This window comes from Sardina pilchardus, chromosome 21 (genome assembly GCF_963854185.1).
Source record: "Sardina pilchardus chromosome 21, fSarPil1.1, whole genome shotgun sequence".
NCBI lineage: Eukaryota > Metazoa > Chordata > Actinopteri > Clupeiformes > Clupeidae > Sardina > Sardina pilchardus.
This window is the reverse complement of record NC_085014.1, coordinates 26,083,515-26,096,602: the sequence shown is the minus strand read 5'-3', so window position 1 is coordinate 26,096,602 and position 13,088 is coordinate 26,083,515. Positions and strand designations below refer to the sequence as shown.

The 13,088-nt window shown below is 44.3% G+C and overlaps 1 protein-coding gene across 2 annotated transcripts; it reads right to left on the bottom strand.

The window, feature by feature from the left end:
• Positions 1 to 613: 613 nt before the first annotated feature.
• On the bottom strand, positions 614 to 12,784 carry ganabb (glucosidase II alpha subunit b). Of its 2 annotated transcripts, none has more exons than XM_062524399.1 (24): positions 12,755 to 12,784; positions 11,904 to 12,005; positions 11,616 to 11,724; positions 10,920 to 11,047; positions 10,419 to 10,601; positions 10,100 to 10,169; positions 9,829 to 9,916; positions 9,523 to 9,619; positions 9,199 to 9,379; positions 8,549 to 8,702; positions 8,094 to 8,329; positions 7,773 to 7,899; positions 7,195 to 7,274; positions 6,719 to 6,859; positions 6,482 to 6,578; positions 6,014 to 6,115; positions 5,525 to 5,768; positions 5,168 to 5,232; positions 4,933 to 5,009; positions 4,508 to 4,582; positions 4,196 to 4,309; positions 3,944 to 4,056; positions 3,628 to 3,728; positions 614 to 2,677 (listed from the first exon to the last, which is right to left on the bottom strand). In XM_062524399.1, exons 1-24 carry the CDS (start codon positions 12,772 to 12,774, stop codon positions 2,571 to 2,573), a joined length of 2,811 nt encoding a protein of 936 aa, XP_062380383.1. In that variant the 5' UTR covers positions 12,775 to 12,784; the 3' UTR covers positions 614 to 2,570. The 2 variants fall into 2 exon arrangements, with proteins under 2 accessions (XP_062380383.1, XP_062380384.1); XM_062524400.1 differs by lacking the exon at positions 12,755 to 12,784 and adding an exon at positions 12,554 to 12,651.
• Positions 12,785 to 13,088: the final 304 nt, after the last annotated feature.

Genomic DNA, 13,088 nt, shown 5'->3' with positions numbered 1-13,088 from the left:
GTTGTTTTTTGTTCAGAATGCTCGTGTGTTTCATGGATATTATGTTCACTAAGAAATACTGTAAAAAAAATTCTGTTCTATCATAGCCTATACTGTAAACAGTATTTATACTGTACCTCCTTGTAGTGAAAAAAAAAGAAAAAAAGAGATGATTTGCTTTTTACTGGAATTCTTTTGAATGTGAACATTATGTGGACATTACATGTGGACATACAGTTCCCAACCAAGAAACACACACACACACACACAGGTGAAGGATTGAGGGATTAATTTATAGCCTATCTCTAACTGGCCAGAGGTGCCACCCGTACATCCCTTGGCGCATTTGGTTCAGTCCAACGACGATGCAGGAATGGAAAACTGGAAAATGGACTCAATTCAAATTCATCATTTACCGTTTCAAAAACCACACTCGAAAGTTAAAAATAGCATCAATTGTCCATTTGCTGAGTAGTCTGACAAAAGGATAATGAAAGTTTTGAAGCCATTTTTCATTTTCTCATTTGAATTCTGCAAATAGAACAAAGCACTGCAAAGCGCTACACGGACCTTGTTCATTAGCTTAAATACGTTTTGCGGACAGCACAGGCTTATCTGAAATCACATGCCAACGTTCGGTATAGTACATTTTTATTACCCACATCAGATCCAACAATCAAACATTAGTCGTTATTAACTTGGGAGTAGCCCCTCAAGGCAATCCTCTACAAATGTGTTATCTGAAAGAGGGCACGAGCTAGTTTGAACCTATGGTTTGAATAGGATCCCTAAGTGGACATCAACGCCCTGCAGAACTAATCCATACTACCAAGAAAATAAAAACATCATTATTAAAACATTGCAAGGTTGACCTCTGTGACTAATATTTCTGCACTTGCACACAGATACAACCCATTATTTAACAGCAGTCAATAAGACTCTACAAACCCACAACCCAAATTGTATTGTATTATATCATTATATCATTGTAAACATTGTACCCGCCCCCTCCCCTCCACCAGTTACTCTCCTCTTATGAACATCATGAACATAATGAATTCAACACAATCTCAGAATGCAAAGAACAAAAAAAACAACGTAGTTGTTCCAGATTCAGTGGTTTATTCCCCTGAAAATATGTCACAACTCTTAGTTTGAATTTAATTTCCCGCTTAAGCTGCCACATTTCCCCTTACCCACCCATCACATTACAATACACAGAGCCAGTACTAGCAAGACATATTTAAACTGTCTCACAGAATTATCAAGTATTTCAAGTTGAAGTTAAGGACACAGTATCTCAATGTTTTCCCAAATTAGAGAAAAATCTGGCACAATACCGAGTGTTGTGTTGTTCAGGACAGTAAGAAGAAATGGGTGACGATTTCTAAAGGCTCAACCATGCTATGGTGACTACTGATTTTCACAAGGCATGATTAGGTTATTAAAATGTTTATAGAGATCCAGATGAAATACCTTCCGATGAAATGCCTGAAATTTCTCAGAAATAATAATAAAAAAAACATTTTGACTTTAGACTTTGTCAGTTAAATATATATTCAACAATCACATGATCAAGATTGAATTGACATAGACATGGACATTTATAAAAACGGAAAAAGGAAAAAAAAAAAAAAAAAACCACCTAGTCCTAGGAGTTCATCTAAGATTTTTTTTTTTTTTTTTTTTTTTTATGACATGGTCACACAGTAAGGTGGGGATCACACTAGCCAGCGGCAAGCGGCAGGTTTCCTATTGTTCTCTATGGTTCGGCAGCGGAATGGTGACAACGCTGGCGTAACGCTAGCGTTGAGCAAACTGTGAGTTGAACTTGGTTCAACTTTGAAGCGCAACGCTCGGCTCGTCACAATCAGTTTTGGAATGTTTAGGTATTTTAACCAATCAGATTTGACTAAGGACGTAGCAACAAGATTGAACTTAGCAACGAGATATACTGTTTTGGATGTATTATTATGGTCTGAGCGTTGCGTTACTCTTGCCGCTGCCGCTTGCCGCTGGCTAATGTGATCCCTGCCTAATAACTCAATTGTGGTCCTGGATGGCAAAGGTGATAAGTCATCACCTGTTATGATGATCATAGATGTGTTTGTGTGTGTCTGTGTGTGTGTGTATGATTGTTTCGCGTCTAAAGAGTCCCATACCTATTGGTCTACTTCAGGGAAATTCACTTGCATTTGTGTGTGTGTGTGTGTGTGTGTGTGTGTGTGTGTGTGTGTGTGTGTGTGTGTGTGTGTGTGTGTGTGTGTGTGTGTGTGTGTGTGTGTGTGTGTGTGTGTGTGTGTGTGTGTGTGTGTGTGTGTGTGTGTGTGTGTGTGTGTGTGTGTGTGTGTGTGTGTGTGTGTGTGTGTGTGTGTGTGTGTGTGTGTGTGTGTGTGTGTGTGTGTGTGTGTGTGTGTGTGTGTGTGTGTGTGTATCTGATAGTAGTCCCATACTCGATCAGCTTGGTCTCCATGTGCCTCTTACAAGCTTCCCTTCCTTGGTCATTTCTCCACGTGTGGTCACCACAGCCTGTGGCCACTCTCCTGCACCCCCATAACAGCCTATGGATCCTGAGCCCAGTCCCATCAGCCTCACAGCAGCTCCACAGTCCAGTCTGCGCCAGCGCTCACGCCAGGCTTACGGAGGGTCAGCACCGACATGGAGGCATCAAACTCGTACTCCAGTGGAGTCTCTTTACCTGGACATTTAGAGGGGAGAAACAGAACAAAACGAAAATTAGGCGTTCTCGTATACAATATATATCCTGGGGGCAGCCGAACTTTAGCCCCGCCTACATAATTTTCCAGCGGAGAAGTTCAGTCTGGCATTTCTCCGTTGGCCTTGCACTATGCGCTGTACAGATCCTACCGGACCAATCAAATTGTCAGGGCGGGCTTTACACAATGATGGACAGATGAACAGTGCCGTTCACAGCTTCACGCTTAGGTTGATTTAGATTGCAAAAGAAACGCTATGGCTCTGAATGCATATTTTTTCCATGCAGTTTGGAGGTTTTATCACGGATTCACACAACCATTTCTGAACACTTAGACCAACGTGGATATGTGGGAAAACTTCGGTTTCACTTCCACCAAGGTAGGCTATAGGCTTTAACAGCATGTTTGCGTGATGTTGTTCCCGTTTGTTTGAAATGTCTATTTGCTCGTTAGGTTAACGACACCTTTCCCCAGCTGTTCATTGCATGTTTGTACAGTTTGAAGGAATTATTTTTAAAAAACGAAGGAGGGGAAATCTTTTGCAAATAGCCTACCCTGCTACATATTTCGTTGTCTTCGATTTCGCTATCAGGTGTTGTACAAGATAGATACTGACAGCGCTGACAACAGAAGATATAGCCTACGTTATTGCCTATTCCGTTGCTCTGTTTGGTTAGGTATATCCAATGAGTGCAGAGCTATCCCCCCCGCCCTGGTTGAAACACGCCCCATAATCAAAGCTGGAGACATTTCAGACTCACATTCTGACAAGAATTGAGGGTGACGTAGTCAGGCTATACAATATAGTGAATTAGAAATCACCACTGTAATGGTGCACTACAATTAGCATGTCTTGTGTTCGAGCAGCAGCAGCAGGAGGAGGAGGAGGAGGAGGAGGAGGAGGATGATGATGAAGAAGTGTGTATCGTACCATCAGTCTTAAGGTTGACCCCTTTGGGATTACTGGCCCCAAGAATGATCACCTTCTCGATCCAGGAGGGAGAGGAGAACTGGCTGTCAGGGCACAAGTTCCTGCAGGGACAGTTGTTACACAACATGTTTGAGGACACATGTATCATGCAATGGTTTTTGTTTTAGTTTTTCTTAACTATTGCTTTTAGAAGTCATTTTAACACACACAATTGAGAATAGCAAGAAAAGTGAGATTGGGCTAGTCAGAGAGGAGAGGAGAGGCAAGAGATAGGTGATTGTACTGTAAGTGATTAGGATTATGGATAGTGTCTTACCTAGAGGAGAGGACATTGTTGGCAAAAGTTAGGCTTCTGTGAATAAACTCCTTCTTGGTGTCGAAGCTGAAGGTGTGGCCATCGTCAATGTAGAGCTCTCCCTCTGCAGTTCTCTATGGTAGCCATCACACACACAGTTTCATTAAATACCGCTGTTTATACTACAACCAAAATAAGCCAAAACAAAACCAGTGGTCTCTCAGTCTCAGAGACTTTTTATGATTGCATTGAGAGTCAAAATGAATGTTTAACCTGGGGACTGAGAGCCACAATGAGAGTGTAGGGGTCATTCTCCATGCATGAGGAGGACCTCCGGACCCGCAGCTTTTTGGGAATAATGGAACCACCACGTTGGAATACTGGGATCTATGAAAGAGCAGGATGAGGATCTATGAGCCAACAGGAACAAACTGAAAAGCAGCACCATCATGTACTTCATTTCCTTAATTCATATCACAGTATTTGCTTGTTTGTGCAAAGGCAATCAAAGTTAGATGTTAAAAATGAGTAGTTAGTTTACGTTTTAATTAGTTTATGTTGGCAAAAGTCAAAAATCTATCTTACAGAACTCATGGTAACAGGAATGTACAGGCTCTGAGCACCGTTGTGTTTCTGGAATGTGTGGACGTCGTACCAGATCTGGAAAAAAAAGATACCAAACACAATTTATAACACAAATTGGTGCAAACGTTTAACAATTTACGAGCTGCAGATCACATAGCAACTTATTTCAGCACAAAGCAGTCTACTCTCTACAATAAATACTGCTCCGCATTCCACCTGCTAGCTGAATTGCTTTAAAACAAGCGGTCCATTTATATCCTCAGAGATACCAAAACCGCAAAGAAAACAAATAACAATCTGTTAGTCTAACACAGCCTGCCTTAGGGCAGTCTCCTTAAGAGATGGCAGAAAACTTGGCGAGAAACTGGAGAGGAGCTGAGGAAAGGCCTCTGAATGGAGAACGAGGGCATTGTGGCGGCACCGACCTCTCCGTGTCCTGGCAGATAGGCCGTCACGCCCCGGGAGCCCTCCTCGGTTACAGGGTGCACCAACAAGTCCTTCCCTGAGGCAGAGACAGAGTGAAACTGGAGCCGGCAGAGTGAAACTCCTCATTTGTGTACCAAGCATGATACACCATATGATACACCAACACCACCATCTTGTCAAATTCTCTGTGTAAACGGTTGCTTGCTTGCTCACTTACAACTTTTAATGACTTACCAATAAGGAACTGGTCATCCATGGTGAACGTGGCTGTGTCCTTAGGATACTCTACCCACAATGGTCTGTCAAAGACAAAAGTGTATGACTTACAATGCACACACAAATAACCTCAAATCAAAGACAGGCAAAACAACTTACTAATGCAACTTTGACATATTCAGATTATTTCACTCTCGCTAACTGAACCAAGAGATAGGCACACTGGCTGAGGACACACTACCTCTCTCAGCACAGCTCTCCTAAACCACACACTCTGGTCCTGTCATGTTCGATGTGTTATTCTCTTTGTCCTTTGAAGCGCGCTTGTCTTGTGTAATGTGCTATGCAAATACACTCCGAACAAGCCTCCCTCACCTCATGACGGGCTGGCCGGTTCTGTGGGCCTGGTAGAACTGCTGGTACCAGTAGGGCAGGAGGGCGTAGCGCTGGCGCACGGCCTCGCGGATCAGCGCCGTGTTCTCGGGCCCGAAGAGCCAGGGCTCACGCCGGGGGGTGTCCAGGTGGGCGTGGGCGCGGAAGAAGGGCTGGTAGGCACCCGTCTGGTACCAGCGAACCAACAGCTCAGGGCTGGGCGTCTTGAAGAAACCCCCGACATCAGCTGACAGACAGACAGACAGACAGACAGACAGGACATGGAGAGGGAGAGAGGAGAAAGAGGGACATGATCACAAGGGTAAATCATTTTGAATGGAGTGGAGAGAGGGACAGAAAATAATTCAGCCACTGGTATTCAGCTACTTACTAAAGCTGTATGCTCATACAATTCAGTCAATTCAGTCCATGCACAGTATAAGTTGCGTGCATGCACACACAGAGCAAGTGAAAAGAGTGTGTGTCACTGACCTCCACAGAAAGAGATGCCCACCAGGCCCAGACTGAGGCACATGGGGATGGAGATCTTCAGGTGGTCCCACTCTGCCGCGTTGTCACCGGTCCATACCGCTCCTGAGCACGCGAACACACACACACACACACACACACACACACACACACACACACACACACACACACACACACACACACACACACACACACACACACACACACACACACACACACACACACACACACACACACACACACACACACACACACACACACACACACACACACACACACACACACACACACACACACACACACACACACACACACACACGATGTTTAGACAGGGGGCAGACCCTCTCAAACAACTACAGTCATTCAAAGCAAGCAAAACATCTAGGACGTAATGCAGCTAAGAGGAGATCCAGCCTAAAACCTTAAGCCAATCACTGTGGGTTAATGACACCGGCGTGCTGAAGGGCTCACCGTATCTCTGAGACCCAGCGAAGAAGGCCCTGGTGAGGACGAACGGACGCTCAACTCCCCCTGAGCGGCGGATCAAACCATCAGCAGTAGCCATTTGCTGAGGAGATCAGAGAAGGCAGGTTCAGAGCTCTGTTTCATCTGACTGAAAGACCAGTTAACTGTGAAAGTATATGTGAGCGGCTGGCGTGTGTGTGCGTGTGCGTGTGTAATTCATCCTCTCCATTAAGCATGTCTCACCACGTAGAAGCCATAGAGGTTGTGGACGTCGCGGTGCTCCCAGTCTCCATGCTTAGCATCCTTATGCATGGTCACCTCCGGCCCATTGAACACAGACGGCTCATTCATGTCGTTCCATGTGTACAGGTTCTCCATCGAACCCTGAAACACACACACACACACACACAGTCATATAGACACTTATAAACTATTATATTGTATGCAGTTTTTTTCATCAATTTTCATTTACTTCATTCTCAATCTCTGATGTTTTATTTATTGTGTTTGTTTGTTTGTTTGTTTGTTTGTTTGTTTGTTTGAATTATTACACTTTATTCCCAATTGTGTTAAATGCTCCAAAGGTAAAGCACTTTGAGCTGCATTCTGTGTATGAAAGAAGCTATTATCTGGATTTGGGTAAACCTAACTGAGGCAAAAATAATGCTTTCTTAAACATGAAACAAATGTACATATTGACCTCAACTAAGATATCTCACCTCATATTGATCATAGGCAAACATACTAGCCCACCAGTCTCGCATCGGAGGGTTGGTGAAATCTGGATAGCCAGCACTCCCTGGAGAAAGACAAACACAAACATTTACATGCAAAATAACAGCCAGTATGGCACAACACTGATGTAGCACAGTACATCAATTAGCGAGCTAACAAGCTTTTAAACGTCCCGTTTGTTGATATGTAGGAGGAAAGTCTTTCAGCTGTTAATCTTGTTAGTGTGCTAGCTTAAGGCACAACTCTCAAATGTTTTCTCTCAATTGAAGATAATCTATTTTGAACAGAGAGAAAAAAATGTGTGCTGGTATTTCATAAAAACCACTAGAACTATTGGCAAATTATACATTTGCAGTCTTAAAGAGATAAGGCAATATTTCCGGGCAAACCTCAAAGAGGATGCTGTGGTTGGATCTCAGGCTGATGAACATACGCTTGCTTTGTGCAAAAGAACATAACACGTGGAGGACAGTGCCAACTAACACTTCTTCAACACTTGATATTTCATATCATATCATAGGTCACTGGCTTAACAATACACAAACACGTGATGGTTGTTTACCAGGCCAGCACCAGCCTTCATAATCTCCTCCGTCTTTGTTTTTGATGTAGTAGTTTTGGGCCCGGATCTCGTTGTGGATTTTGTAGTTGCTGTCTACTTTGATGTGGGGATCTACGATTGCCACCATCTGCCGGAAACAGAAACAGAAGCTTAGAAGCGTCAACCGTGTAGTGTAGTGCACACACACACATCTCTCCCCTCTTAGCAGATCTGGTGTTGCTACACTTTACTTCAGCAGTTGAGCTAGGGGAACTCGGAGCTGTGCAACTCTTCCTACAATTGTACAACTCTTCCTTAATGCACTCTGGTCTGGTGGCTGACCTTGCGCCGTTTGTCCATAATGCCCTGCAGCATGTCCTTGGGGTTGGGGAACTTGTGGGCGTCCCAGGTGAAGTAGCGCTTGCCGTCGGTGTGCTCGATGTCCAGCCAGATGAAGTCGTAGGGGATGTCGTGCTCGTCAAAGCCCTTGTCCACGGCCTGCACGTCCTCCTGGTCGTTGTAGTTCCAGCGACACTGGTGGTAGGCCAGCGCAGCGATGGGGGGGAAGGACTGAGTGCCTGCAATAGGTCAGCAGGAGGAGATGGAGGAATGAGCCCAAAGAAAGGAGAAGGACGATGACAAATATTGGCTTGTAATATCCATTATTAGTCTACTTAATTACAAATAACTCATGACAACACTGTCCTTAAAAAGCACCAGACAGATCCATGAAAAGGGGGGAAAAGGCTGTGTGTGTATGTGTCTATACTGCACGCTTTCCATGCACTCTCGCTCACCAGTCAGCGAGGCGTACTGGGTGAAGACGTCAGAGGGAGTGGGCCCGAGCATGATGAAGACGTCGATGATGCCGCTCTCGGAGATCCAGCGCACGTCCGTCTGTGGCGTCTCGCTGGCGCCCTGGACGTAGTCCAGCATCTTCCCAAACACCGTCTGCGTGGAGAGAGGAGAAGAGCGCATGCTAGAGCTGCTCCATAATGGCAAGACATCATGGTCATGATCACTCTGGTCCACTACTGAAATCACCATTATTTAACAACATTACTCAATGATTTTGGAAACATGATCCATTTTCTAAACGTTAAGAAGTAGAGAAGATTAAAATTGCACTAGATTTATAACTCAAGGCAAAATAATGGCAATGTTTCAAAATAAAACGCAGCAAAAAACCCCATTATATTTTAATCATGTAGCTTTCAAAGTCAAAGTCAAATTGTATTTCTATAGCACGTTTACAGACGGCTGAGCCGCACCAAAGTGCCTCACAGTAAAGTGCAAAAAAAAAAATTCAATATCATTGGTAATCATAATGGCTGATTAATTCTATAATTACACAACCTCCCATGTATCCACAGATTCCTCTATCTGCCATCTCATGACAGAGAAAGGTGAGACAAAATAGAGAAGACGGTGAACTGTGTCCTCACACCTTTCCAGCAGTGTTGGAGCTGATGTCCACCCAGGTCTCTGCAGCGTTGAGCCAGAAGAGGCCCATGGTGCGCGCTGTGCTATGGGCCAGCATGACCGGTACGGCTCCGTACAGGGCCATGGGGTTGAACAGCTCGTATTGGAACACGTCCAGATTATACAGCCTATAGGGATCCCCACCGCTACAACAAAACAAAGAGCTAGGTTATTACAGCCATCTACTGACAACTCTCTGCTTTAATGACTTCACCGGCTACTTGTCTTTTCTATAGAGGCTTTGAAATGGTATGAGATGGATCAGCAAGATGTATTGTTGACTGCTTACTCTGTGGTTTTCAATTTGAGATTGTCGCCGTGTTCTGGAATGCCATAGACGTGTTCTACTCCGGGCAGAGAGAAGTCTAGACTGATGGAGGTCGGCCCTGTAGGGCAGACAGATGTCTCGGAGTTACACAACACAAGCAGAGCTCCAAGCAAACACCCAGAGAGCAAAGTGCAAGGCATATTAAATTAACACACAAAAATAGGGACAAAGCCAGACAGTGTTCTTGAACCAACTAAATCTAATGGATTAAGCTGGTGTGTGTGAATGTGTGTGTGTGTGTGTGTGTGTGTGTGTGTGTGTGTGTACCATTCGGTTTGCTGTCAGTGTGCGACTTGAATGTCTCCTCCCACATGCCGTCTATCTCCTCCTCTTTAGCACCTTCTTCTGCGGTCTCCTAAAAGCAGGGAGAGGAAGGCACAGAATGAGACTGAGGAAACAGGTTTTGGTTGACGATTTCTTTTTCATAACACCTCAAAATCCTGTCTGAATCTTACCCTCCATATTAAGCACTTGTAAATGAACAACGCAAGGAAGTGTCGGTGTGTGATTGTGTGTGTGTGCGTGTGTGTGTGTATACCTTCGCTTCCTCCTGCTGTTCTTCTCCATCTGCATTCTCCTTCGCCTCGCCACCCTCAGGATTGGCCTGACTGCATGTTGTTCCATAAACACATACAAAAGGATAGCATGAATTTCAGAATTTCTCGTAACCAGTCATGGTATCAGAAAACATAAAATCCTGCTCCCGAGAAGCTGCTGGAATCCAACAGGAACAACTTTGAGCATCAGTGTTCCACTACAGGACCTCAAAACAATGCACTTATTCAAGCAAATTTGCGCATTTTTCAAGAGAATCTCTTGAAATTCTTCAGCACTGTAGAGTTCAGGTGGGGACTTACGTGTCCTTGCGCACACGCAGGTGCTCAAAGGCCAGGAGGCCCCGGGAGTTGAGGGACATCAGCACCTCGGGTCCCTCCACGATGTCCAGCCGGAAGGGCCGAGCGCTGACGATCAGCCTCTGCTGCCGCTGTGCTCCCAGGGACAGCACCACGCCGTTATCATCCTGAGACAACAGCGACAGACTACACACACAGCGGCGAGCAGGGAAAGACAGCAGGAGCAGAAGTTATAGGAGAAGGGAGGGGCAGAAGGCATAGACAGAGTGATAGAAACAGAGAGGGAAAGAGTGAGTTAGAAAAGAGTTAGCACTTAAGACAATATAGACAAATCATACATACTGACTGGGGAGGGGGGGGGGTTCCAAATGTTACTGTGCCACAATAACCACCATGGTTGAGAGAGTCTTACTTTAACCCTCTCTCTCATTTAGTTATACTGATTTAGAGGGCTGGTTCTCAGACCTTGATCCACGCGAGAGCCTACTAGGCTGAAATACTCACGGCTCAGTGGGTGGGTCGGACACCAGCACGTCCGGCACCTCATAGCGCGGCCTGAGTGGTTTCAGCTCGTTGATCTTGACCCGTGTCATGTTGCCCTGTAGCCGGTACAGCTCCAGCAGAAGACGCACCTGTGCAGAGGATCATGGGATATGAACAGGTAGAAAAAGGTCACAATGTACAGAAAATGCAATCGGATCTTTGTAATTGTACATGGAGACTCTACAAAGCTAAAGGTTCTATGGATGAGTATGAGGTTCAGCAGTTCATAATGTTGAGGAGGGTCATCCAACATCTCACCTTCAACTCAACCAATAAGGGCTCTCTCACTGACACAAAAATAAGAGACCTTTGCAAGTCCCCTTGTTTGAACAAAGGAATGGTCAAAGCCATAAACATTCTCTGAGCTGTCTGAAAATATTCGGGGCACTTCTCTAACTGAGTGTTAGTTGATTTGGAAGAAAATAGAAAAGTGTGGCAAACACAAATAGGAAACTGTCTCCCTGACATAATGCAGAAACTGTCCAACCATTTTACAGAAATACAATACAGAATAGTCGATTGTTGTGGGATGTGTTTCGAGGAGATGTATGCAAAATATTCCAATTATGCCCACTAGGCCTTTTTCTAATGGTGGGTAGAAAAAGGGAGTGGGCTGTGAACTTTACATGTCAATGCAAAGTTAGCTGGTAGCCAGACCTTGTTGTTGTCATTGATGAGCTGTAGTGTGACCCTGGAATCACTGAGTTCCAGCGTGTCCAGCAGAGCTCTGTACGGGGACTGGCCTGCCTTCAGTGCCCGTTGACGTCTGTGAGAGCACGTGCACACACGCGCAAATAAAAAGAGGAAAGAGCATGGATTGTCAAGTTAGACAATAATACGAGGAAAGCTAGTTAAGCTATCAGAAAAGCGGTCATGCGGTCTCAATAACTTCTGAAAAGTTGAACTTGAACTAGAGTGGGCATCGTTAATCATTAGGTTACTCACTTGCAAAAGGCACTCTGGTCGCAGGTTTTGAAGTTTCCTCGATCCACAGCCAAAGACCCACTCACCAACAATGAAACACAGGCCAAGACTAGCAGCCCCATTCTTGAAAGAACAGGAAAGTCGATTTAGAGCTAATTAGAATTTTGAAATCAATAACTAAGACAAATCAGAGCTCGTTAAAAAAAAACACAAGATGAGGATATCTCATTGTGAAATCTTGATGGGTTCATAGGTTCGTATGGCTACGTCATCATATGTGGCCTACGAAAGGAAGATGAGCTAGCTTATCAATAACCTAGCTAAATCCTACTACCTAATCAACCGGGACAGAAACTGGATATGAAATTGATTTTATCTTCCGCCATAACTCTTCCCAATGTTATGTCTACAGAATCTTAAACCGAAACAGGTGCAAGCTAACACCTTTGTATGACATCCGCTGTAATGTTAATGCGCTAACCGACTTGGTTAGCTTGCCATCACCGCTAGCCAAAATTGACACAATCTAATGGTTAGCGGGGAAGGCAGAGCTGTATTAAATCAGGCTATCAGCTTGCTCAAAATACATATATTCGATCGTTATATTGTCTGAACTATTCAGTCCAGTGTTTCCAATAGGCCCGAATGATGCTCTGGATGGGGAAACTTACTGATAATCCAAGGATGCTCACCTCCTTCGCAATCACCGGCTAACGTTTACGTATCACAGTGCTGCGGCCTATTTCTACACTTCTACACAATTTAAGAATGCTGAGTCCTGCCTCTACGTAACTGGCGCTAATATTCACATTTTATCATTACAGAGATGTAATAAATAAAAAGACCACTACCGTTAGCTATCTTTCTCTTACCTCTCAATGAAGGCAGCCATCTTGGGTATATTCCAACCCCCAATGGTAGTCCAGCCCCCCAAAACAGTATGAGTATAAGCAATAATGAGTCTCATGAGATATTTATTTTCCTCTAGGAACCTACGTGACAAGGGAATTTTACCTGCCTCTTTTTCTTTTTACTAGTATAGTCAGTGCATTGAACAAAGAGTAGGCCTACTTTCATATTAATCTTTTGCGCCCCAAAAATAGTACTGCCAGTGGCAAGTATTATACTCTTGAACACTTCAGTTAATAACCACTGGTTAGTGTCATAATTATTATCGTTTTATAAGTGCTCTAGACCTTGATCTTG

Coding starts and splice junctions, on each gene's coding strand:
- ganabb (XM_062524399.1), bottom strand. CDS start 12,774: ATGGCTGCCTTCATTGAGAG. Junction 9,380..9,522: donor CTCAAATTGAAAACCACAGA/GTAAGCAGTCAA, acceptor GTTTTGTTGTAG/CGGTGGGGATCCCTATAGGC. Junction 5,769..6,013: donor GGGCATCTCTTTCTGTGGAG/GTCAGTGACACA, acceptor TCTGTCTGTCAG/CTGATGTCGGGGGTTTCTTC.